The sequence below is a fragment of the Vidua chalybeata genome, chromosome 18, assembly GCF_026979565.1.
Source record: "Vidua chalybeata isolate OUT-0048 chromosome 18, bVidCha1 merged haplotype, whole genome shotgun sequence".
Lineage (NCBI taxonomy): Eukaryota > Metazoa > Chordata > Aves > Passeriformes > Viduidae > Vidua > Vidua chalybeata.
In genome coordinates this window covers 4572369-4597604 of record NC_071547.1, presented here as the reverse complement: position 1 = coordinate 4597604, position 25236 = coordinate 4572369, and the positions used below count along the sequence as shown (strand labels likewise).

The following is a 25236-nucleotide window of genomic DNA, read 5'->3' as shown; positions in this document are numbered from 1 at the left end:
CTCCGGCTCCATCCCTCCTGTAGTTTCTTTTAATTAAAGATGGGAAAGGCTGTGAAAGCCGGGGCTGGAGGCCCTGGGAGAACCCGGTGACCCCAGGTCTGTGCAAGCCCTGCACAGACACGTTCCACTGCGATGAATTTTGCTGTGAAGCTGTCACAGGGCAGAGCGGTGGCTTTGGGGATGCTGCCATCCCCTCCTGGTCACAGCTCAGCTGTGAAAGTTATTTCACTTTTGTGTGGCTTTTCCCCAGCAATTCACACCCCAGAGAGACCTGTCGAGCCCAGATGGATGAGATGACCTTTAAAGGTCCCTTCCATCCCAAGCCACTCCATGATTCCCGAATCTCCCCTGCAAGCATCAGTGTCACCTCCTTAGCAAAACACACCAGGGAGAGAGAAATAAGGATTTGTCAGGAGGAAGGAGAAAACACCATCCCATTTTACCACCTCAGCCCCAAAAACTGAGCTGGAATCCCCTCCCCTGGGTGGGACCCACGGGGTGATGTTTATTCACACAAGGTGAGACTGGTCCCCGTGAGGTGATGCCGGTCCCTGCAGGGTCAGGCTGGTCCCTGCAGGGTCAGGCTGGCCCCTGTGGGATGATGCCGGTCCCTGCAGGGTCAGGCTGGCCCCTGTGGGATGATGCCGGTCCCTGCAGGGTCAGGCCGGTCCTTGCAGGGTCAGGCTGGCCCCTGTGAGTTGATGCCGGTCCCTGCAGGGTCAGGCTGGCCCCTGTGGGATGATGCCGGTCCCTGCAGGGTCAGGCTGGCCCCTGTGGGATGATGCCGGTCCCTGCAGGGTCAGGCTGGCCCCTGTGAGGTGATGCCGGTCCCTGCAGGGTCAGGCTGGCCCCTGTGGGATGATGCCGGTCCCTGCAGGGTCAGGCTGGTCCCCCCGCTCGGGGGCTGCTCTCCCCGGCTGCCTTTGATCAGAGCACGGCTCTGTTTCCCTGCCGGCTGCTCTCCGTGCCTCCGTGGGTTTCCAGCGGGAGGTGGGGAAGCGCAGTCAGCCTGACCCTCCCCTCCTCGGATCTGTCATCAGCAACACAGAAATCCTTCCCAAGTTACTCAGCCTGAATCCTGCAGGATTTGCCGGGGTGGCAGGATGGCAGAGCAGCCCTGCCTGGGTCCCCCCGCCAGCCCTGCACCCCCAAACCCCCACACCCACCCCAGGGACAAGTGGAGCAAAAAGATGGATTTCCTCCTCTCCGTCATCGGATTCGCCGTCGATCTGGGCAACGTCTGGCGGTTCCCTTACATCTGCTACCAGAACGGAGGGGGTAAGGACACCACTGGGCTCATTTAAGTCTCCTTTTGGAGAAAAGATGTCTTTTTCCTCGTTTTCCACCTTTCCCACCCTGAAGAATTCACTGTTTCTTCTCCTTTGTTTCCAGCTGCTCCACTTCAGACAGGGCGGTTTAAAGACTGACCCAACTTCTCCCGACATCTGTCTCTTTTCTGTTTGTGTCTTTCTTCATTCAAAATCCTCCTCCACTCCCTCCATCCTCCTTCCCTAGGGTCCTTTCCTCCTTTCCTGGTCTTTCCCTCTGTTCCTGGTCTTTCCCCCCTTTCCCAGTGGGGTTAGAGGTGCCTTAGCAGCTCTGGGATCACAAAGGGAAAATTAGCATGGTCCAAACTGCAAAAAAGGATTAAGATCTGTAAATTTGGGCTGGGAGGCTCACACACTTCATGATCTTGGCACTCTGGGAAGCTCCCCTTTGGGATGGCTCCTAATTTAAAATCATCCTCATGAGCATCCCACCCTCCTGCTGTGGATCCTGGCTGGCAGTGCTGGAGCTCACGAGCAGCCCCAGCTTTGAGGGATCAATGGGAAGCAAAGACACAGAAACACCACGAAGGAAAAAAAAACCTTCAGTAAATGACAGCTAAATAAATTGCTTGGAATGGAGCAGGATAGAAATCCCCCTCACATGGAAATGAAAAAGGAAGGATGAGAATTTTTTTCTGTTTGGGAAAGCGCAGTGGATTTAATTGCCGAAGTTGGCTTTCGGGGAGCATCCTCTACTGCTTGGGAAAATTAGAAAGAGATAATTAGTTCCATACTCAAGGCAAAACTGTGGATCCCAGGTGCCCACGTTGAAACACAGTTATTTGCGAGTTGCTCCTGTGGGATTGGGAGCAGAGCTGAGCCCCTCTGCGTGCCTGTGCTTCAGGTGGGAGGTTTCCACCTGCCCCACACACACGGGAGGGTGAGGAGTTCAGGGGGCAGCTCTGGGGGAGCACAGCCCCATGGAGGGGGAACACTGGGATGGGCAGCACTGGGCTCACCCACAACCCGGGCTCTGCCTGGAATGTAAACACTGAAAACACTTGGTCCTCTTGGGCCAGTCCTGCCAGGCAGACAGGGGGGCTGCAGGAGGGTGCTGGGGACATTTGGGATGCTGGAGGTGACAGGGATATTGGGGATACTGGGAGTGCTGGGGGTGCTAGAGATGGAGGTGCTGGGGTTTTGGGGGATACTGGGAATGTTGGGGTGCACCACACTCACATCTGTCACAGGGAGGAGCCGTGGGGGTTCAATTAACTAATCCCAGCAGAACTCAGAGAGCAGTTCCACTTCCAAAAGCTCCATGGGGTACAAGTGCAGCCCCAGTAAAAACGAGGATGTTATGAATAATGCAGATTACAGCACTAATTATGTGTCTTGGGGTGGCTGTGCATATTCAGTCAGATTTTCCTCCAAAACTCTTCCAGACCTGAGGGGTGCTGGGTGTCCCCTCCCTGCACCCCAATGGTTTCTGTGGTTCTTTGTTCCATCCTGGCCAAATGGAGCCTCCCCAGCAAGGGCTGGGACTCCAGCAGGGCTGTCCTGGGAGCCCGGGAAGCTGCAACACCAAGCAGGGTCTCACATCTCTGAGCTCCTCTGACCAGATCATTCCCAAAGCTTCTCACAAACACATCCAAACCTGCTGGGGCAGTGCCAGAAGGGAAGGAGGGAGGGAGGTAACAATGCTGTGGTCCCTTGGCAGCCTGCTGTTCACCCTGCTCTGCTCCCCACCCTGCAGGAGCCTTCCTCATCCCCTACACGCTGATGGCTGTTTTTGGGGGGGTGCCCCTCTTCTACATGGAGCTGGCCCTGGGGCAGTTCCACAGGACAGGTGCCATCCCCATCTGGAAGCGCATCTGCCCCATCTTTAAAGGTGAGAGACCCCCAGCTGGGGTGACACCGGGACCCCCAGCGGGTCCCCACAGCCGTGTCCCAGGGCTGAGCCCGATCCTGCTTTTCCCAGGCATCGGCTTTGCCATCTGCATCATCGGCCTCTACGTCTCCTTCTACTACAACACCATCATTGCCTGGGCTCTCTACTACTTCTACTCGTCCTTCTCGGGCACCCTGCCCTGGGCGAGCTGTGACAACCCCTGGAACACCCCTGACTGCACCAACTACTTTGGGAAGAGCAACGTGACCTGGACCAACTTCTCCAGGTCCCCCGCCGAGGAGTTTTACACGTAAGTGCTCAGATGTGGATGGTGTGAGCTGGGCACGTCCCAGAGCCCCCTCAAGGAATGCTCCTGAGGAGCTCACGGATTCCCTGCCTGGGGCTGAGCCTGCTCCCAGCCGTGGGGATCCCTGCCTGCAGGAGGAAGGTCCTGGAGATCCAGAAATCCGGGGGTCTGTATGACATCGGGGGGATCCGCTGGCAGCTGCTCCTCTGCCTCTTCCTCATCTTCACCATCGTCTACTTCAGCCTGTGGAAAGGGGTGAAAACCTCCGGGAAGGTGAGGAGAGCTCCAGCACTGCCCTGCCAGGGCAGGAGGGACCCCTCACCTGGTAGGATGTTGCCACCCACCTGACTGTGGAAGAGGGAACGTCACCTCCTCATCAGCCCCTGCCCCTGAGGCCACCCCCAGTGAGCCCAACACGGGGCTTTGGTGGTGACACGGGGTGACAGCTGCCTCCCCCCAGGTGGTGTGGGTGACAGCCACGCTGCCCTACGTCGTCCTGCTCATCCTGCTCATCCGAGGGGCCACCCTGCCTGGAGCCTGGAGAGGGGTTGTCTTCTACCTGCGCCCGGACTGGGGCAAGCTCCTGAGCACCGCAGTGAGTGTGGGTAGGACCTGGGGCATGGCAGCACCCAGAGCCCTCCAGAGGACACCCACCCACCCATCCGGGCATGGCAGCACCCAGAACCCCTCCCCAGGACACCCACCCACCCATCCGGGCATGGCAGCACCCAGAACCCCTCCCCAGGACACCCACCCACCCATCCGGGCATGGCAGCACCCAGAACCCCTCCCCAGGACACCCACCCACCCATCTGGGCATGGCAGCACCCAGAGCCCTCCAGAGGACACCCACCCACCCATCCGGGCATGGCAGCACCCAGAGCCCCTCCCCAGGACACCCACCCACCCATCCGAGCATGGCAGCACCCAGAGCCCCTCCCCAGGACACCCAGCCAACCCTGCCCACGGGTCTGGCCCCACCACAGGGCAATGGGGCCCTTGTTCCCACAGAAACGAGGCGCCCTGGACGGGCTCTTGGAAATGTAAATCCATAATCGAATCACCCATCTCATTCTGGCCGGTTTTGTTTGTGCTGCGCTCCCCCCTGGGCTGACAATGGGCTTCCTGTGGGTAATTACCAGGCAGCACTTGAGAATTCTCATTAAAGGTAATGAGGGCCGTGCTGCCAGCACTGAATGTGCCAGGCAGGAGTGGGCACGGCAGGCTCGGGGCTCCCCTCCATCCATCCCTGCTCCGAGCGTGGGCGAGCACGGGTGACACTGCTGCTGCAGGACCCCAGGGTGGGAATGAGCTCACTCCATGCCACAGCAGCTCCTCGGGCCCCAGGACATCTCCTGGGGGCACGGGGCAGGCAGGAGAGGAGGTCTGCACACTTGTGCCAGCACAGCCCCACCCTGTGCCATGGGGTGTCCATGCCACTGGAACTGTGGGGCACCTCCCAGCTCCATCCCGGCCCCAAGGACCTCCTGCCCTGCCCATCCTCCTGTTGTTTCTCCCTCCAGGTTTGGGTGGATGCTGCTGCACAGATTTTCTTCTCCTTGGGCCCTGGATTTGGAGTCCTCCTTGCTCTGGCCAGTTACAACCATTTCCACAACAACTGCTACCGGTGAGGCTCCATCCCAGTGGGCACAGCTGCAGTGGAGGCACGTTCTGGCAGCTCCTGGTCCCCACTGCCACATGCCAAGAGCTCCTGGTCCCCACTGCCACATGCCAAGAGCTCCTGGTCCCTGTGGCTGCAGGCTGGGCATCCTTCCCCATTTCTCTGATGGTTCTGGTGTGCCGGGCCAGGAGAGGGAACGGGAGTGGGGGAAGGCCAGGGCAGCTGGAGCGGGGTGAGGGCTCACCTGGAGTGGGGTCTCTCCCTCCTTTCTGCCTTCCAGGGATGCGCTGGTCACCAGTGCTGTGAACTGCCTCACCAGCTTCCTCTCAGGCTTCGTCATCTTCACCGTGCTGGGCTACATGGCCGAGATGAGGGACGTGGAGGTGGAGGATGTCGCCAGAGATAAAGGTTCTCCTCCCTCCAGCAGCCTCTTCCCCAAGGGAATTCCCACCCCCAGGGCTGTGCCAGGGAACGGCCAACCAAGCCAGTGTCCCCTCCTAGGGCCCAGCCTCCTCTTCATCACCTACCCTGAAGCAATTGCCAACATGGTGGGATCCACCTTCTTCGCCATCATTTTCTTCCTGATGATGATCACCCTGGGGCTGGACAGCACGGTAGGAGGGGACAGTCCAGCTGTGTCCCCAGCAGGGACCGGGGGTGGCCATGTCCCATGGCTGATAGTGGGGTGACTGCCACTCTGTTTCCGTTAAAACAAGAAGAAAAAGAAAAAGGAAAAAGAAGAAGTTTTATTTCTGACCTCACAATATATGGAATTCTAAAAGTGTCAGTGGATTGGAGGATGAAACTGCCACCTCTCCAACTACACTGGTTAAACTAACAGTCTATCAATTCTCTCTTCTCACAAAGACGAGTGTAAAACAATTATTATTTACATGAACAGTGCGTGAAAACTCCAGTAGAAATATGTAAACATCAGAAGGTATAGAAAATTTTTAAAAGAACTTTAAAACTTTTAAAAGAACAGGGTGACAGGTGACAAGGCGAGTTATGGCCATGGGATGGGATGGGATGGGTTGGGATGGGATGGGATGGGATGGGATGGGATGGGATGGGATGGGATGGGACATCCCCGCTCTGCCATGCAGATTTTCTTGGAGAGCAGGGCTGTCCCCACATCCCATTTCCCCATCCCACAGCAGCATTTCCTTTGCAGTTTGGAGGCCTGGAGGCCGTGATCACGGCCGTGATGGACGAGTACCCCCAGGTCCTGGCAGGGCGACGGGAGCTCTTCGTCCTCGGCCTCATCACAGTCTGTTTCCTGGGCTCTCTCAGCACCCTCACCTACGTGAGTTCCACTGGCACCACCCTGCCCTGGCCCCCATCCCCTCCTTCACCCCTGGGGTCTGCAGCCTCCCCCTCCTCCTGCTGCTCCAGGGGGGAGCCTACGTGGTGAAGCTGCTGGAGGAGTTCGGTGCCGGCTGCTCCATCCTGGCAGTGGTGCTGCTGGAAACCATCGCTGTCTCCTGGTTTTATGGTAAGAAACTGCCTCTGTCGTGGAAAATACTCCGTGGGCACCTACACGGGTGTGTGGCCCTGCACAGGAGGGGAAATCCCAGGCACTGGATCCTGTGTGTGGCTCCTGGCCAGGCTGGGATGGGAACAGAGGGCGCTGTGTCCGTGTGGATGTCCCTGACCCCACGTCCCCAGTGGGATCCCGGGGTTGTGAGGGCTCTCTCCTCTGGCAGGGATCCAGAGGTTCTCCCACGATGTCAAAGCCATGCTGGGCTTCACCCCGGGGCTCTTCTGGAAGCTGTGCTGGGTCGCCATCAGCCCTGCCTTGCTGGCGGTGAGTATCCATGGCCAAATTACAGACAAGTTCATCGCTGTCCCTCTGGACACCCTGCAGGACAGCCACTCCCCTCTGCTGCCCAGCTCCCCGTGCCATGGACAACTCCCCTCTCACCCACACGAGGTGACCAAGGTGCCAGGAGAGTGGACAGGGCTGTGGGACCTCATGCCAGCCCTCCCCATGCTGCTGCTCGAGCCACGGGCACTGCCACAGTGCCCACAGCCCCAGGACCTCACCGAGAAAGGGAGCTGGAAGTTCATTTTCCAGCCTTTTCCACAGCTCCAGGGCAAAGCTGGTTGCTCACACAGGTGCAAGCTCATCCTCCCAGCACGCAGCATGCCTGGCAGGGCCGGCCACGGGTCCATCTCCCATGTGCTGGGCTGGATCTGTCCCTTTGAAATGCCAGCTCCCACGGCACTTCAAAGGCTGCCGTCAGCAGAGGGGTCTCATCTCACCGGATCTGCAGGAGAAGAGGCCTTGTGAGGATTAATTATGGCTCTAAGCACTTTGCCCTGGTTATTAAGAGAGGAGTATTATCATCAAAGCACACAGCAAATGGTTTTGTTTCAGCACGGGGCTGAGCAGCCCTCGCAGGCCACCGGCTCACGGGGCTTGTTAGACAGAGGCCCCCAGCCCTCACCCAGCCTGGGGTGGCAGTCTGGGAGATGTCCCTGTGGTGTCCACGCTGGCTGGGATTTGGGATGACAGGGGGAGCAGCAGGATGTGGAGGGTGCTCGTAGAATCATGGAATCACAGAATGGTTTGGGTTAGAAGGGACCTTAAAGATCATCTCGTTCCATCCCTGTGTCCTGATAACCTATGGGGTGAGCTGCCATCAGTGCCAGGGCTGGGGAGATCAGGGAATTATTTAGGTTGGAAAAGATCAAAGAGTTCAAGCATTACCCAGCACTGCCAAGGCCATCACTAACCCATGTCCCCAAGGCCCACACCCACACATCTGGTAAAGCCCTCCAGGGATGGGGACTCCACCACTGCCCTGAGCAGCTGTGCCAGGGCTGGACAGTCCTTTTGGTGAGGAAATTTTCCCTGATGTCCAATGTAACCTGGCACAACTTGAGGCCATTTCCTCTGGTTCTGTCCCTTGTTCCCTGGAAGCAGAGCCCAACCCCCACCTGGCTGCACCCTCCTATCAGGGAGTTGTGGGGAGATAGAAAATCCTCCCTTAGCCTTCTTTTCTCCAGGCTGAGCCCCTTTCCCAGCTCCCTCAGCTGCTCCTGGTGCTCCAGACCCTTCCCTGGCTCTGTTCCATTCTCTGGACACACTCCAGCCCCTCCATATCTGTTTTGGTGTGAGAGGCCCAAACTGCTCACAGGACTCGAGGCCCCTGTGGCTCTGCTCCTTGCAGTTCATAGTCATCAGCTCCCTCCTGGACCAGCCACCCCTGACCCTCTTTGAGTACCAGTACCCCGAGTGGAGCATCTCAGTGGGATTCCTCATCGGAGCATCGTCCTTCATCTGCATCCCCCTCTACATGGTGTACAAGCTCGTCTGGACACCAGGGTCCCTCAAGCAGGTCAGGAGCAGGACTGACAATCCCAGGGCTCCTGGGTGGGCTGGGGTGGGCAGGGACCCCACTCGGGTCAGCCCGAGCCTGGGGAGCCGGGCAGCCGCATCCTCAGCATCCCTGTTCGAGTGGCAATTAAATCCCACCGGGAGAGCTGCCCTGGGAAGGGCTCGGAGGAGCGCGGCTCCACGGCAGGAAGGAAACGCGCGGTGTTTTGTCTCTCAATCAGCGCCTCGCCGTCTGCATTCGGCCCGAGAAGCTCATGCGGGCCCCCCAGGCAGAGGGGGTGGGCATGGCCCCCGTCCTGTAGCGCGGTGGCACGGCCGGGGCACACGGAGAGCGCTCGGGCTCCCTCCTTGGCACAGCGGCGGGGCAGCTGCCATCGCCCTCCTCGCCGCGGACCGCGCCTGGCATCTCCACGAGCATCCCGGTGGGAGCGGCACCGGCGGCACGTCCCGGCGGAGCGGAGCCCGTTCTCGCTGCTGGCAGGAAAACCACAGCAGGGAGAACGGGACCAGCGCTGCGGCCCCTGGGCTGGCAGCCGAGCGGCCAAACGCCCGGGGCTGGAGGAGAAGCCCAACTCCCGGAGCAGACGGAGGAATTGCCTCGCTCGGAGGTGCCCGCGCCCCCCCGTGCATGTCTGTAGCTGAGCCGGGAGTGTTTGGAAAATAAAGCTGATGCCGATGCTCGGAGATGAGAGGAGGGAGAGGAGCCGGAGCTCGCCGTGCTGTGTTCATGGAGCGCCGCGCGTGGCTCAGGGCTCGGGCTGGGCTGGGGGGCACGGGGGGCTGTGGCTGTTCAGACACGCCTTGTCCTGCTACAAAGATCCAAAATCCGGCGGAGGAATCGCCCGAGCCCGGGGGTGGGTCCCAGGTGCTGCTGAAGCCGGGCAGGTCGGTACCGCCCCATCCCTGGGGATCCAGGGAACGGGCATCTGAAGAGGGAAAGACCCCAATATATCTCATTTTAAAACCAAATCCTGGGTCGGGGAGAGGCATCCCTGGGCCGGTGTGAATCAGCCACCTGCCGTGGCTTCCCGTAGCTCCCAGAGCAGCATCACCGATCCTCGGTGTTTGGGGCCCATAAAACACCCAAAAGAACGCACGTTCGTGACGGCGGGGGCTGGGGGTGGACACACGGGGCTGGGGGGGGACACACGGGGCTGGGGGGAGAAGATGCCCACGGGGGTGCAGGGACGCGCGGGGTGAACGCGCGGGTCTGTCCCGGGCGGGCGCGGGGCGGTGCCGCTCCCGGTGCCGCTCCCGGTGCCGGTGCCGCTCCCGGTGCCGCTCCATCGCCCCGCTCCCCCGGAAGGCCGGTCCCGGGGCGGGGCGGGCGGCAGGAAGGGGCAGGGCCGGGCCCGGCTCACAAAGCCCGGGGGCCGGCGGGCTCCGTGGCGTGTCGCGGCGCGATGGGGCTGGCGGCGGCGCGGGGCTGGGCGCTGTCCCCGCTGTCCCCGCTGTCCCCGGGCCCGGCGGAGCGCAGCCGGCCCTACGCTGTGCTGCAGCACCAGAACCTGGGTGAGGAGCGGGGGGCACCGGGTATGGCCCCGCCACGACCCGGCCGGGGGCTCGGGAGTTGCTCGGGGAGTGTTTAATGAATGTTCTTTCTCTTCTGGCCGCAGTGCTGCTGGGCAGCATCCTCAGCGCTCTCCTGCTCACCATCATCCTCATGGCCATCTGTGTCTACCGGCCCGTCCGGCGGCGGTAGCGGAGCGGGACCCGCCGGGGCATCGAGAGAATGCTGCATCCCGCCCGGTTATCCCAGCTGGCATCCATCATCCCAGCTCCGCTTCAGTCCTGCCGGTCCTCCCGTGTGGTACCCGCCGTCCCGGCACTGCTCCGGTCCCAGCAGGTTCTCCCATCCGTGCCACCACCGCTCCGGTCCCCACCGTCCTGCCGCCGCTCCCGTCAGCTGCTGGGGATGCCCTGAGGATGCGAGTGCGGCTTTTCACCCATCTCTGCCCGTGCTCTATCACATGGCTCCATCGTGATATGGCTTCCAGCAGTGGTCTGGCCGGGTGCTGGAAATCACCCCCTTCCTCAGCAAACAGACTCCTGGAGCTCCTGGGGCGTGTCCGCAGCGAACCCGCCTGGCTCGGAGCAGGGTCTGAGCAGCGCGCCTGCCTCCCAAATCCCGGCGTTTTGGCGAGGCTGATCCGACCCCGTGTGCTCGAGAGCATCCCCGGGGCGTGCAGGGAGCCAGGCCTGGGCTGGCACAAGAACAGGGCGAGACGGGGGACATTGTCCGAGGAGCAGCTCCACGTGCTCAGTCACACCGCGTCTACTTTTTGCTTTCTGATTAATTCAGGTCCTTCTTTGAACGCTGAGCCCTGGGTTGGATGGGGCTTGGAGCAAACCTGGGGTAGTGGGGGGTGTCCCTGTCAGGGCAGGGGGTAGAACAGGATGAGCTTTAAGGTCCCGTTCAAAAATACTCCAAAGGTAAAAGCTCAGTGACCCAGCCAGCAGTGGGTGAAGGGTCTGGGCCGTTCTTACCTCTGAGCAGAAACACTGAAGCATGACCAGATCCTGCTGTAGTTTTCCCAAGCCAGGCTTCTCATTCCCAACGTTATTTGCTTTAACTCCTGGCTAAAACGCCCCAAATAACCTCCCATCAAACCAGCCCTGCTGAACCTGTTGGGAACTGGGGTGCAGGTGAGGGATTCCAGCATGTGCTGGTCACTGTCCTCCTGGCAACAGGAGCCTCCAAAGGTCTGCAAGCCAGGCAGATGCTCTGGAAGAGTTTGAGCTCCAGCCAGACCCGTTTTATGCAGTTTCAGTAACGAGTGTTTACACTGAATCCCACTTCCATACGAATGCTGCTATTTTGTTTTGCACTGCTACAAGTAGTAACTGGATTTTACTAATTATTACTTTGATATTTAACATAGGGGTGTTTTGCTTAGTAATTTATTTAGAGTTTTAAAATGTAACTTCCAGAACAATTGTTGTTGACCTGTTCTCAAGCCGTTGTGCTGCATCTGAGGTGTTTTCTGTTCTGTTTCAAGGACATCGAGTGCTGGCATTGAACAGGGATTTTCTTTGTTTTGAGAAATGACAAGAGTGAGCCTGGCCTCGAACAGATGGAGCTGTTAATCCAAGAGTGAGGCAGCAAGGCAGCACTGTTCTTTCTGTTGCTTTCTGCTCCTCCTTTTGCTCACCGATTCCTGTGTTTCTGATTTTTCTCGGTCCTTCATCGCTGTGAAGCCTGGCCTGCAGCCTGTGCTGCTTGTGGGGGTGGATGGTGAAGCTCCCAGCCCCAGCTCTGCATTCCCAGGAGCAAAATTCCTGTTTGCTCTCATTCCTCACTCCCTGCTATGCCTCTTTGTACAAATAAAACGCTCAGTAAACAATCCAGGCTCTTATTTATTCACGGCTGTGCTGTTTGCTATTAACTGGGCTGGAAAGGGGTGAGGCTGTCCTGATTTCCCACCTCTGGTCCCCTCATGGCTCCTACCTTGTTTTTAATGGGATGGCAGTGCTGGGGGAAGGCAGGGAACAGGATGGCAGTGCTGGGAGAATGTTTCCATGGATGTTTGTCAGCAAGGAGCCGTTTAACAGCACAACAGAAGCACGTCCTATAATGGTTGTACAGTTCCCAGCAGCTCAGCTATGAATCAAAACTCAGCCAAAGCAGTGTAAGAAGGGTCTCCAAATAAAGAAAATCATGAATTGCTGATGTAAAAAGCCTAGAAATGGGGTCAAAAGCACAAAAAAGCACAGAGTCTTGCTTTCAGGAACTAACAGCATCAACTTAAAGAACTTTTAAAGCTGGTTATAGTTTTAGAAGCTACAGGTGTTTGTAACTCTGAGCTTCTCTTTCCTACATCAGCCTCAAGCTGCCTCAGAGAGAGAGGTTGGACTGTTTACACAACAGTCTTGGCCTTTAATATTAAACCTACTCAGAACCCTCTGCCCCTCTCTTACAAGAAGATGCAGAGAGAAATTAATAGGGTTTTCTGCTTTTCACTGCCTTAACGTCTGTGTTCTACTGATTCCCCCTTTTCAAGGCAGGGAGACTCAAAACTTGGCTGAAAATGTCCAAAAAGTGCTTCTGGGGATTGTGTCTGATTCACACTAAGCCAAAACTACCTTGGAGAATTTCACAGATGATAATGTCACTCTAATGTACAAAAAGACATGTAATTAGTTAAAAAAAAAAAAAAAAAAGGCTCCAAATACAGTGTGAGAAAAAATACTTGTGTGTGGTGTAATGTGCAGTATCTTTGGTTTTTCTTCCAGCACACAGAGCATGTCCATCTTACACTGAAAGGGTTAAGTCAGGCTTTAAGAGAAGCAGCACCTGGCTAAGGGAAGCAGGGCCTTCTAGTTTTAGCTGGAATTCTACAAATCAAAGAAAGAAAAAAAAAAAAAAAAAGCTAATCAATTTATTTTACAGTCCCAGACTAAGATGCAGGAGTGTAACAAAACTTCAGCTGAAGGTGCTCAAGGTTCTTCAGTTTAAATATAAAACCAGAACAAGCCAGCTTGGAAAATGCTATTTTTACCCCTCTTGTAACCTTTGAAAAGCTTAGCAGAAGACAGGCAGTGCCAGGCAGGCAGGTAGGTTTGTAAAGGCAACAGCACTCTTTATTCCCACTGGAGGAATGCCCACGGCTCCATCTCCTACCTCCCACCCTGTCAGGAGCTCAACACGAGGCCCTTTCCCTTTCCCCAACTGTGACAGTCACAGGAATCCCCTTTGCAAAGAAAGGAATTCCAACCCAGCCCATTGCCCCTGTGCAGGACAGTCCCCATTCCTGCAGCACCCAGGAAGCTGTTTTTAGGGATGCAAGTTGTGCCAGGGAACAAAACCAGTGTGGAGAGGCCAGTCCTAGGGTACACTGAAGGAATTGTAATCATTTCCTATGTAAAACAACGGATTATTGGTTTAAAATAGGGTTCCAAGTTACCAAATGCCCCACTGGTTATGATCAAGTCCATTTTATAGTGATTTTACATCGGTTAATTAATAGTTGGTCACCCAGAACTGCCCTGTTTAGCCTGAGGAACAGGAGCAGTGCTAGGAGCAAGCTCAGAGCAGCTGTACCAAAGGTTCCTCCAGCCCTGCCAGCCAGAGCAGAGGGATATTGCTCACATTTAACAATTGTAAGGCTTTCCTGTGGCTGTTCATCGTGTACCTGTGGAGTGCACTTGAGAGTCACAGTGTGAGTACTGTAAACACCGAGAGGAGTGCAGATAAAAGAGCTACAAAGATCCTGTATGGCCAAAAACCTGAGGAAAGCTGGCTAAAACAGACCTAGGAATCGTTACAAGACCAGTTTGATGAGTGTAGGCCTAGTGGTTTGGTTTAAAATCAATAAAAATATCCAGGTAAAAAAATAGATGTATTCACATGAAGGACAAGCACTGGGGTTTTAAAAAGCAACACACGTTTCCCTTGCAGAATTAAAACTTCTCTTCCAATAAGGACACATGAAAATCTCCCCTGAATTCTTTTCCTGGCTGCATTTAGCACCCACTCTCAGCCATGCACACCAAGAGATCCCAAAGAAGCACCTGTATCTATCCCTTAATTTCTTGCTGCCCTCTGAGCAGGGGAAGGAGCTGGTTTGGAATCACTGCAGAAACTGCTGCTGTACTGGACAGATGGTCCCATTTCAGCATCTAAAATTTTACTGGTTACTTCTTTTGTCCTTTTTCAGAAAGCACTAGTTTAATCTGGAGCTTGGATGAGCTGTTCAAGTATAAAATTATCCCTCTTAAGCCAAAACTCTCAATAACTATAGGAGAGATAACCATATCTAAAGAAAACTAACAGAAAACATCTGTCAGCATGAAGAACTACTGTGTGTGTGTATAGGCAGGGCAATGGTCTCCCATGAAACAGCTGGAAAAACAGGCAATGGCTTTGAATTATTAAGAAATAATGAAGCAGATGAGTATTTCTTTGGTAAGTAATGAAGTTTCCCTCCTGAACGCCCCATAAATCAGGCTTTCAAGCTTTACTGCAATCCTACGTCCTGATTCAAAGCAAAATTTCCATCTGCTCTTCAATAAATAAGTTTAGATAAAAACATTTCCTTCAAAGCTAAGACTGCATGGTTGTGGAGCCAAATGTGGAGTCCTGTGATCTACAACTCCCCCAAACAAAAATAAATCAGGTTTTTGCAGCTGATGCCAACTTAGAAGGCAGTAAAATGTTTCCTTAAGCAATCCAGGAGTGGTCTTCTGACTGACAGCTCTGACAATCTCCAGTTTTACACAGATTTGGTCATCCCTGCTTCAGGAGGTCACTCAGGAGCTATTTTTCCACAAGAGAGAGCTGTAAAACTTGCTGAAGCTCTGCATCTTCCCTTTCCCGACGCTGCTTCTCCTGTTCCTCCTGCTCCCGCACAGACAATTCCATGGCAAGCTGCAAGTCCTTCTCAAAGCTGGAGGCTTCACTGGAGCTGCTGCTGTGGGAGTTCCCTGATCTTGCCAGAAAGCTCTCCTGCAGTGCCCTGATGGAAAAGAACAACTTTGAGAAGTAAAAGAGACAGAGCCTGTGTCATATTCTTTGCAATGATCCTTCCTGGCAACTATTTTAGACTCACAAACCTGAAAATCCCTCCCAGAGGGGAGAAAACAGTTTGAGGATATGAGAGCAGCTGTTCCAACACTTGTAAAATTCCCAGTGTCAAACACAGATTCCTTTGAATCTTTCATAGATACCAACAATTATATTTTCAATGAGCCTCTAAAAGCATCCTCACCTGGTTTAAAGGATTTTTCATGTACAGAAGAACCCAGAAGATTCAGTTCTTGGTTTCTTTGCACTTAACTGCAGAAAGACTCCACAGACACCAGAGCCTATTTTTAAGTGTCCATGAAATCTATGTTTTTAAGGATTACATAAGGATTTTGAAAAGAAAGCAAGCTGCCTTGAAGTGTGCAGCCTCTAATAACCAAACATTCAATGCAGAGGGACCAAATTCAGAGTTTTAAGAGCAGAAGAGAAGGACTGGGTTTGTATGTTGGGTAAAGAATCTGTTGTGTGCACAGACCAGCCCCACAGCTGGAAAGAACTACACAACATAAACCAGGGAGGCCCAGTTTGAAGTTCTTGTTTCTTGGAAAAGTTGGAAGAAGCACAAGAAGAAACCTCGAGTTTTGTGTATTTGGTCATACAGACAAAAAAAAATAATTGCCAAATTGGTTCATGCTACTGCTGGGGGTATTTTTGCTCTGTCACTGCATGGTTTGATGTGAAAAAAGGTACTTACTTCTGATACTGGATGTTGAAGTCTGGGAAATATGCAACTGCTCCGTTGGAAAGCTCCTCCAATTCCTAGAGATGGGCAAAGAGACAATTCCACAGCAGTTATCAGATCTGCAGAGTAACTCACTGAAAGTAACCCTTAAACCACCTTTATTTCTTCTTTGAAATACATTCTTTTTATCTTCTAAAGTCTTAGAAAAACTGATCCTACACTGGTTTCCTTCAGCTCTTGCTGCACAGTCCTTGCTCAAACTGCACAGGCTCAAACTTGTACAAGCCCCAGCACTCACTTGATTTGCACCAGATTCCAACAAGCTCTGCTGGATGGCAAACTGCATGATCTCATTATCCTCATCCTGCACATGGATGTTCCTGCCATCATCCTGGATGTGGTAGCATTTGGGGATCTCAAACACCGACTGGTCGACCTCGAAATTAGCACCTACAGAAGGCAAATAAAGTTAAAAATACCCCGTGCCCTGTTTGTAACAAGTTGTAACTGAAAAGATTCTGATGGATGTTTTTGCAGTAACACCTTGCAGATCCCCCTGTCCCATTCCCTGCAGTTCAGTTTCTCTCTCCTCTGTGCATTCCAGGGACAGGGAAGTAAAAAGGTGGGATCCCTTACCTGCATCATTCTGTGCACCTCCAGGAGAGGTTCTCTCAGCTGTCCTGCAGCTGTTGACATTTTCAAAAGTAATTCGGGCATTTAGCACGTGAAACAGGGGAACTTCTGTAAAAGTAGAAGATTTCTGTCAAAATGAGAACTCCTATTTGCTTCCACACCCATATCAAACCTTTACATGTTTATGGGATATATTCCACAACAGCTTCCTATAATGACAAAGCACAGAGGAACTCGCCTCACCAAGAAGGTGGCTTTAGTTAATCTCAATCTCTCTCTAAATTTCTTATTTTAAAATAGGATTTGCCAAATTTAAGGCGCTGAGGCTAAGAGGAAAGGGGCTGACAACAGCTCATTCTCACAGAAATGACACTGTCTTTAAAATGGTATTTCTGGATTGACTCCAGATGTACAAAACAATGCTTTAAGTAGCAGTGAGACAACTAAAAAGTCAATGTGTTTTTTTTGTAAATAATATATTGCAAAACCAAAGGGGAAAAAATGGGCAAGGTGTTACAACAAAAATTGCTAAATATTACCGATTTTGACAGGAAATCCTGGTGGAAATTCCAGAGTGATGAAATCCCTAAGTCTGGCAAAATGAGCACTGGTTCTGGCCATCAGGTCAATGATTGGAGTGACTTGTTCCATAAGAGACAAGGGGAACTCTTCACTCATCCATAAGGTTGCTTTAAATCTTAAAGACAAAGTAGGATAAAAACATCCTAAATTCACAGTTTAGGAACAGATGCAAAGCAAAACAGGCAATTGGGCAGTGACAGGAGGTTACTAACAAGTTACAGCACCAGCCCAAATGTTTGCTTTGACTCAGTGGAATTAAAAATAGATTATAGCTGAATACTTCAAGATCTCTCTTCTAATTAATTGTGAAAACTGGGGGAAAACCACACTGGATATTTGTAAAAATGGTTTCCAGGGATTAGATAACTGGGAGGAGACAAACTAGAAATAGTTAAAATGGTATTTCTCACTTCTGTGTTCTAACAGTGACTTCCTTTGGTCTTCCTATGTCTCTGCCTTTCAAATCAAATTCTGGGTTGAAGTATTCCTCCAGAGTAATAGCAGTGGGATTGTTGGTTGCAGCATACTCTGTAGTCCTGGATGTACTCTAGAAGGAAAGAGAGAAAAAAACAACTCAAAAAGTGCTGAACAGACAGTGGCAACTACAAGAAACTTTTGTTTTACCCTTTGTGAAGTAACTCCTTCCCTATTTCAGACACAGTGACACATAACCATAAACATCAGCTGTTATTAGACTGAGGTTTTATTCTGTTTTACTGAGGTTAAAAATCTCCAAATTTTTAGAGACATGAAAAATCTACTTAGATACTTTTAAGCTGGAAACCAAACAGAAATACACACACGAGCCACAGCATTTCCAGGCTCCAAATCCTTTACTGAAGTCAAAACTTGGATGGAGAATTTGAACCCAAAATCTCTAAATCCCTGTAAATGTGCAATGCCATCCTGACAGAAAGCCAGCAAATCCACTGTTCTTTCACAGTTTAGAAGCAAGGGAGCATCTAAAGCCACGTGGGATCATGGAATGGTTTGGGCTGGAAGGGATCTTAAGGTTCACCTATTTCCAATCAAACAAAAACATCCTCAGGGCAAATGAAAACCTCATAATCAAAACTGCTGCCAAACTAAGGAAACAAGAAGTGAAACAAGAGGTGACTCCACACACCAGGAATTCCTACTGGCACAGTGACCTGTGCTGACATCAGACACTCACCTGAGCACCACATTCATGCTCCACTGTCCCCAGGAATGATTCCAGAGGGTTCCTATCAGCTTCAGGTAACAGGAGGGAAAACAAAAACAGCCATTAGTATTAATTAGCAGTAAAACTGGCACTTAGCCAGGCTTCCCACCCAAAGGGAAGTTGTTCAGATCCCCTGTGAGCTTTACCAGGCAAGCCCAGACCTACAGCTGATGGTATAAAACAGGTACAACACACAGAATAGAGCACAGATTTTCAGTGGTTTCTATGATTAGCAGACACCTTCATGAGTCCCAGTGCCTCAGTGCCCCAGGGTAGGAGAATTTCCATATAAAGTAACTGGCTGGTCACCCTTTACACTAATTCAAATACCACAAGAAATTAGTAGACCAAAACAAAAATTCCAAGCCAACAAAGCCTCTGTGAATCTTATATCCATGGCCAAAGTGAAGGAAGGGCAGGAATACATTCCAGAGCAGAAAAGTGCAGCCTTTTAAAACTGTCAGTAAACTTTCAACAGGTTTGAAGGGCTTTTCCTTCCTCCAAACACAGCTGGGATAAAACCAGGTTCATTGGTAGGTTAAGAGTGAAATAATGAGCTGCCTCAGACACAGAACACGTCAAAGAAAAGCAAAGTCAGCAAGAAGAGAATTTCCTTGTTTGTCTGTCCAGTTCTTCAGACACAGAGGAGCTGTCAGAGAGACAAAGGGTTCTATTTATTCCCAATTTTCCTATGGGGAAGATACCTTTATATCTCTTCTTCTCCTCTTCTGTTAAATGCTCTGTTCTGATCCGTGTGATCACGTTCACATTGTTTGCCATGTAGACCTTACAAAAAACACAGGGACAAAAACCAAGCAGCATCACAGGTTAAAAAAAGACTTCCCCAGTAAAACATCATGTACACAAAACTAACTGAACCAACCTCAACACCAGACAGACATTTCCAAGAGATTTTAAGAGGGAATGGAAAAGAAAGGGAACACTATTTCTAATCAGAATTAGAAGACCTCAGAAATTATATTTTGTGACAGTTTAGTTCTGCAGGAACACTAATGAACTCCCTGTCCAGCTGAACAGTCCTGCAGTATTACCAGGAAAAACCTTCAGATAAATGTAAAAGCTACTCAGCACTTACTCTTCTGGTGAATGAAATTACAAAATGTAATTTATTGCACCAATTCCCAAACCTGGAGTGAACACAGAATCAGGGAAATTAAATCTTGTGATTCTGAACCTAAATTCCTACCACAGCAAGGCTGCAAAACCACCTTGAAAAATATTTCACTGAGGTGAAATAGAGGTCAAAACCAGTGTCAGGAGGAACCATTCCAAGCAGCTGTGATTCAGGTGCAGGGCAGAGTCCAGTTCATGAATTCATGGTGCCACTCATGGCTGCTGATCCTTGCAATACTGTTATTATCAACAGGCTCCTCAGCTTTCACCCACTGAAACAATGGCAGTGGTCAAGTGTGAGTTAAGTGCCAGCCTTTGGAAGGGAAGGACTGCAGGCAGCTCTGTTGAATCTTCTGTCCCTCCTCTCCCCTCTTTGGTTCCCCTGGTGACATTCCTGCACACGGGCTCCATCCCTCCCACAAGCCTGGAAGTTCCTCACTCCAGCCCAATTCTGCTGGCAACACAATGAATGTCCCAATAGGAATTTTGAGACCTGAAATAGTCAGGAAATACAGAAAAAGCACAGCCAGACTTCAACTTGCTGCAAGATCTGTCAGAAGAACAGGCTTTACCTTGGCTTCATAACCATTGACACCTTCTGATTTTTCTGTCCTCCATACCCAGAATCCAGATGTGGTTCTGACAAAAAGGGAACACCATAAGTGCCCACACAGCTGCATTTCTATACAACCCCCCAGCTAGTTATTCTAAATCTCATTTTAAACATTTGACAGATTGTTAATCCCAGATACCTGGATAAATAGGTGTGGTCATGAAGAAAGACAAATGTTTGTCTGTTAAAAGACACACTGTGCACATTTACTTAAAGTATTCATGTGAGAGTTGACTTATTTGGTACCAAGTTCTTGTCCATCAGTTCCAGCACATGGATTTGAGTGAAATGCAAATTTGCAGTGAGCAATTGACTCGATCTTAGAGGCTTTTTCCAACCTTAATGATTCTATCCCACTAATATGATAAACTGAAGCTTTCTGCCAATGATTTCTTTCAACTGGGAACTTTTTGCCAAGCAATAGTGGCAATTTGACCAACCCAAATTTCTTTATCTAGCGATTTATGAAGCTTAAATTAATTTCAGACCTAGCCCTAAAAGTTTTAATTAACAAAGCTTTTGCGAGTTTGTCATTAAAGCTTTTTTCAGACATAACATCAAAATGTTTATTTGCTAAGAGAAACTCTCTGTCTTACCTTTCAAAAGCAATGCTTTTGGTATCAAGGCACGTGCTGATGATTGGAGATGTAAGGCGCCTCTCCACATCTTTCCTCTTGGGTGTCATCGATCCCAAAGTCAAACGCTTCATGTGCTGGGAGATCTCAAACCTCTCTGTCGTGACCAGCTTGTCATCGTGGTTGATCTCGATCAGCTCTGCCCAGCCACCAGTGTCTGGTGGAAAAGGCACAGGTGGGAAAGTTAAAAACACAGCAAGTGCTCCAGGGTGAAAAGCTGGGGGTGTATCGTGTATCAAACCCGGGTGTTTCTGCACTCAGCTGGGATCAAACTTGGAGATGGAACTAAAATTATTTTTTATATGCAGGGCAGCAGAAAAGAAGGAGGGAAACAGTAAAATACTGACATTTTACCCCATCAACAAATTTTTACCTCAGATTTTTCTCAAAGCAAAGAAGTTAAGCCATCATAAAACAGTATCTCTATGAGACACAAACATAAGCATAAAACCTTCATAAAACACAAGAGGCCTTTTTTGTGTAAAATCAGGATTTCTCACTGTGCTCACACAGTGTTTGGGGGTCAGTGGTGCAGACAGGTGAACTCTTTACCTTCTCCCTTGAAGATGACAGTCCTCCTGCCCCTCTCCCAGCTCATGTTCTCGAAGCCCAGCAAGGTGATGTCCACACGCAGCTTGGCCCGGCTCTTCCAGATGCGGCAAACGTCGCTCGGGCACACCCTGGAAACCAGGGGCACTGGGAGAAATGGGAGAAATGGAAAGGGAAAATGTGCAAGAGGTGCAGCACAGAGGAAATGAATTCAAGCACAGGGATGGCTCGGTCCTAGGAATGTCATTCCAGAGGAGGTGAGATACTGATCATCTTCAGCTTTAAGAACAACCAGCTTAGGGCAAAACTGGCCTAATTTAAAGATGAATATGAAAAGGAAGAAGGTATTTGTTCAGACTGCAAGGTTTGAAATGGCATAAACCCCATGCCTGGTAGTCTAATAGCTTGATATTTGAAATATTTAATCAGCTGTGAGGCCTAGTGTTCATTCCTTTCAGGAAACAGCAGGTACTTCCCAAACAACCAGTGCATCCATAGATGACACACAATCAGTCGTGGATGGCCAGGGACAGGTAAAAAAAAACCCCAAGAAAAGTCTCCAGCAATTGCAACAACAGCTAAATTCTCCACTGCCAAAACCCAACCAACCAAACACACAGGAAACAAAGAATAATTGTGCAACAAAAGCACAAGAGGTCATTTTGAGATGGAGAAGAGGAAGATTGCGGGGAGCGGATATCTCCGTGCCTGTGCTGCGGGACATTTGTAACTCATTTTTACAGCTTGGAATCGGTACCAAGGAGCAGGATTCTTACCCCAGCTGGTGAACTCCCATTTCATTTCCACATAAAAGTCAGGAGTCTGCAGAAGGAAAACACCTGATGAGTACCTCATGAAATAGTTTGACATTCAGTGCAGCATTTCCTGTGAACATTTTGGATAAAGGAAAAATAAAAAAAGAGAGCAGAACTGGAGAAATGATTAGCCAATGCTAAAACTGAAATTGAAAGTAGGAAACACAACAGGCACTGCCCTGCCCCTGCTGCTTTCCGGGGAGCTGTTCTTCCTTGTTTTACTGGAGGGGCAGCAATGCCTTCAAAATTCAGCCTCCAGTGTTGGAGTACACGACAAAAGATTTAAATAAAGTCAAGGAAAAGCCTCCATGTCCCTCAGCACTACGGAATACGCAGGTTGGAACAAAACACAATTGCCCAGCTGATTGCAATAATTCACTTAACTGAACTACTTGAATGAGAATTCAAGCAGTGATTTCAGTCTGGAGTGAGAGTTTACACTTCAATAAATCATTACCTCGTTAATCTTCTGCAGTAACTCAGGAACTCCTCCGAGGGTCATGGAGGTCTGCTGGTAGTCCCGATGCTGCAGGATCAGCTGGACCATCTCTGGATCCCCTGTGCTGACAGCCTCATGCAAAACTGAAAGAAAGCCAGCCACAGCCTCGTGTCACTTTGCTTGCTGACCTAAATTCCATATAAAAACACAGAACACCTGCTACTGAAAGAATGACACCCCAGGCTGCTCCTCACCCGTCCATCCCTGCGCGTTCTCCTTGGTCACATCTGCCTTGTGCTGCAGGAGGACCTTGGCAGATTCGATGTAACCCAAGGAAACGGCCAAGTGCAGCAAGGTCCGGCCCCGTGGATCCCGCTGGTCAACATCCTGTCAGTGTCCAAGAGAGAAGTGACAAGAGCCCATCAGAGCCTGCACAGAGGGCTCACCCAGGAGTCAATATTCCCTGCCATTCCCACGGATCCGCTCCCAAACTCTCCTGCACCGCCCTTCTGCGGGGCTGGCTCGCTTCCCCACGTGAATAAAAGTGAAGCAGAACGGGGCCTATGGAATGACACAAAATCTGTAGGACAGGAGTTCTTGTTGATGCTTTGCATTGTTTTTTCTGTCATTATTTCCCCTCTGGCTCCCCCCAGAAGGCTCATGAAGAGATGGGAGTTCTCGTCCGTGTGCATCACCCCCACGGACAGCCAAGAGCCTGAGACCCCACAGAGGGCTTGAACTGTACAACAAAATGGGGGGAAAAGGGGAAAAAAAAGACAACAGGACATACAACACGGCTTTTGGAAAGGACAGAAGCAGATGGTGTTTCACAAAGCACACACAGCACAATGAGGAGTGAGGGCATTCTCTACAAGTCACTAAAATAAAAAATAAACTACACAGGCACAAATGTCCAAAACATGCAAGCACAACATACTCATACCTTACACATTTTTCACTATTAGCTTAGAGATTTGAAACAGAAGAGCATCTATAACTAAAGGAAAAGGGGAAAGTCAATAGCAGAATGAGAAAGGAAGGTTATTATGCATGTTAACAGCGTTATCTGACAGCTTCAAGTCAGAATATCTCACAGAGAGTGGGAAAGCTTCACTTTAAAGCATCTTCACCTCTGGGGTGGAACATCAATTCATTTGCTTCCCCACCTCCTGCAGCTCCAACACTGCAGCACCAAAGAGCTCCAAGGGTCCCTCCCCACTGTGTTTGTTGCTGATCCCTGGCCCCCACATGCCCGACCCCGTTTGCCACTCCAGCTGCAGCTGGGAAGTGCCTTTGATCCCTTCACGCATCCCTCCAGCAGCAGGAAGCTCATCCCAAAGAAGCAGGGGGAAATAGATCTTTGGAATACTTTAAAAAAAAAAAAGGTGTTTAAAAGGAGGTAAAGGAAGTAAGAGACACAGTCCATCTTCACACGCTGCTGGTTTTCACAGGGAATGGAAGGAGGAAGCAGCATTCCACAGGTGGGAGCTGCTGAGTGATCCCTATTTAACCACAAACTCTCACAGGTGTCAGAAATAAACACACAGGAGCAACGTGCCAGTGAGGTTAAAGATTTTGTTAACGCATAAGGTGACATAAATGAGATAAAAAGTGACTGCATTCCAAAGATTCTCCCAAACCAGGGCAGGAACATGCTCTAAGCAGGAATTAGTAAGTCAGGTGCACCGTTAGAGCTGCAGGTGACAGTCAGGAGGTGGCACAGCAGGTCTTGGGCTCACGTACTTGCGGTGTCAGGTATAATTAATTAATCAGCTTTGCTCATTAACTGTACCTCACTCTAGCCCCTGTCAGAGCTTTTCCACAGCAGCTCAGCCAGAAGGATTTTTGCTGCTCAAGCTCTGCTGCAGCTTTCAGGCCGTTTCCTTACGTCACCATGTCCCAGAGAGGGGACAGCTTTGTGTTTGCTACTCGCCAGCATGGAACAATGATCCATTTTTTTTTTTTACCAGAGATGCTGAAAACATTCCAACCAATATAAAAACTCTGTCCCCATTCTTGGGCAGCAACAAACCTATGAGAACTGATGGTGCTCAGCAAGGCTGGGGCTGGTTTGATGTCCAGCAGCAGCAGCCACCTTTGCTGCACCTTGACTTCCCATTAAGACAAACACTATTTATCGCTTTAATAGATTAATTTACGTCCATCACAGCGGCTCTCCTTGGGCTCTCCTCCACAGAGCTACTCTGCAGCTACACTGGAAAGCTCAGAGCAAAGCTTTACAGATGGGAAGCCAACGCCTAGTGTCTGACATAAAAGTACACTCCTACACCTTACATCACACCCACACCACAAATAAACAGGTAACCAAGTGCAGGGATCCCTCAAGCCCAGCGAACGCTCCTGCCAGCACCACCAGGGTGCTTCTCCCCGGCACAGCAGCCCCCCGGGGCCCGGGCCCCCCGTACCTGGTCGTGCAGCTCCTCGTCCAGCCGCCTGTAGTCGTTATTCCACACCAGGACGTGCAGGGGGAAGGCGCTGCTGGCCCCGCCAGGGGAGCTCATCCCGGCACGCACCTGGGGAGGGGCAGCCGGGGCCCCTCACTCTTCCCTCTCTGGATGCTGGACACCCCAGGTTACTCAAGCCCTGACCCCTTCAGCTTCTGGTCTCCCCTGGCACCCACCTGGCCCAGGTGTGCGTGTGCGAGCCCGGGCCACAACCCCCTAGGAACCGTTCGCCCCTCTCCAAGGGGAGCCCCATGCAAAACCCCACCGCGGGGGTCTCCCCTGCTCCTGGTGCCCCTCGCAGCCCCCCGCGGCCGAGGGTCTCCTCCCGGCGCCCGCTCCGCGCCGCTCCCGGGGGTCCCCCCGCTCTCGCCCCCTCAGCCGTCCCCGTCCCTCTTCCCCGTCCCTCCGGGGACGGCTGGGACCAACCACAGCGCGGCCGGAGTAGGGGGGCTCCTGGCACTCCACCGCCACCGACAACCGCACGGAAAGCGGAAGCCGCTCCCCCTCCCCCTCTGCGGGCGGACAGATGGAA

General features: G+C 51.6%; 3 protein-coding genes across 4 annotated transcripts; 2 read left to right on the top strand and 1 right to left on the bottom strand.

Annotated features, from left to right (window-relative positions):
* The first annotated feature begins 1103 nt into the window (after positions 1–1103).
* On the top strand, positions 1104–7380 carry LOC128797343 (sodium-dependent serotonin transporter-like). Its single transcript, XM_053959783.1, is given in 14 exon segments — positions 1104–1278; positions 3025–3159; positions 3250–3469; positions 3601–3739; positions 3927–4061; positions 4990–5093; positions 5368–5495; positions 5589–5701; positions 6262–6393; positions 6483–6582; positions 6794–6924; positions 6926–6994; positions 6996–7208; positions 7210–7380. Coding segments are annotated over 14 exon segments (1965 nt in total).
* Positions 7381–9782: 2402 nt separating this feature from the next.
* Positions 9783–11786, top strand: C18H12orf76 (chromosome 18 C12orf76 homolog). The gene is made up of 2 exons (XM_053959792.1): positions 9783–9942; positions 10047–11786. Exons 1-2 carry the CDS (start codon positions 9834–9836, stop codon positions 10130–10132), a joined length of 195 nt encoding a protein of 64 aa, XP_053815767.1. The 5' UTR covers positions 9783–9833; the 3' UTR covers positions 10133–11786.
* A 1007-nt stretch (positions 11787–12793) lies between these two features.
* On the bottom strand, positions 12794–25154 carry ANKRD13A (ankyrin repeat domain 13A). 2 transcript variants are annotated; one of them, XM_053959784.1, is made up of 15 exons: positions 24666–25154; positions 22494–22626; positions 22258–22382; positions 21762–21807; positions 20989–21132; positions 20398–20593; positions 19761–19827; positions 18759–18840; positions 18025–18083; positions 17261–17397; positions 16808–16965; positions 16272–16376; positions 15934–16085; positions 15648–15712; positions 12794–14885 (listed from the first exon to the last, which is right to left on the bottom strand). In XM_053959784.1, the coding sequence occupies exons 1-15, from the start codon at positions 24759–24761 to the stop codon at positions 14687–14689; spliced, it is 1764 nt and encodes a 587-aa protein (XP_053815759.1). In that variant the 5' UTR covers positions 24762–25154; the 3' UTR covers positions 12794–14686. The 2 variants fall into 2 exon arrangements, with proteins under 2 accessions (XP_053815759.1, XP_053815760.1); XM_053959785.1 differs by lacking the exon at positions 24666–25154 and adding an exon at positions 23183–23211.
* Positions 25155–25236: the final 82 nt, after the last annotated feature.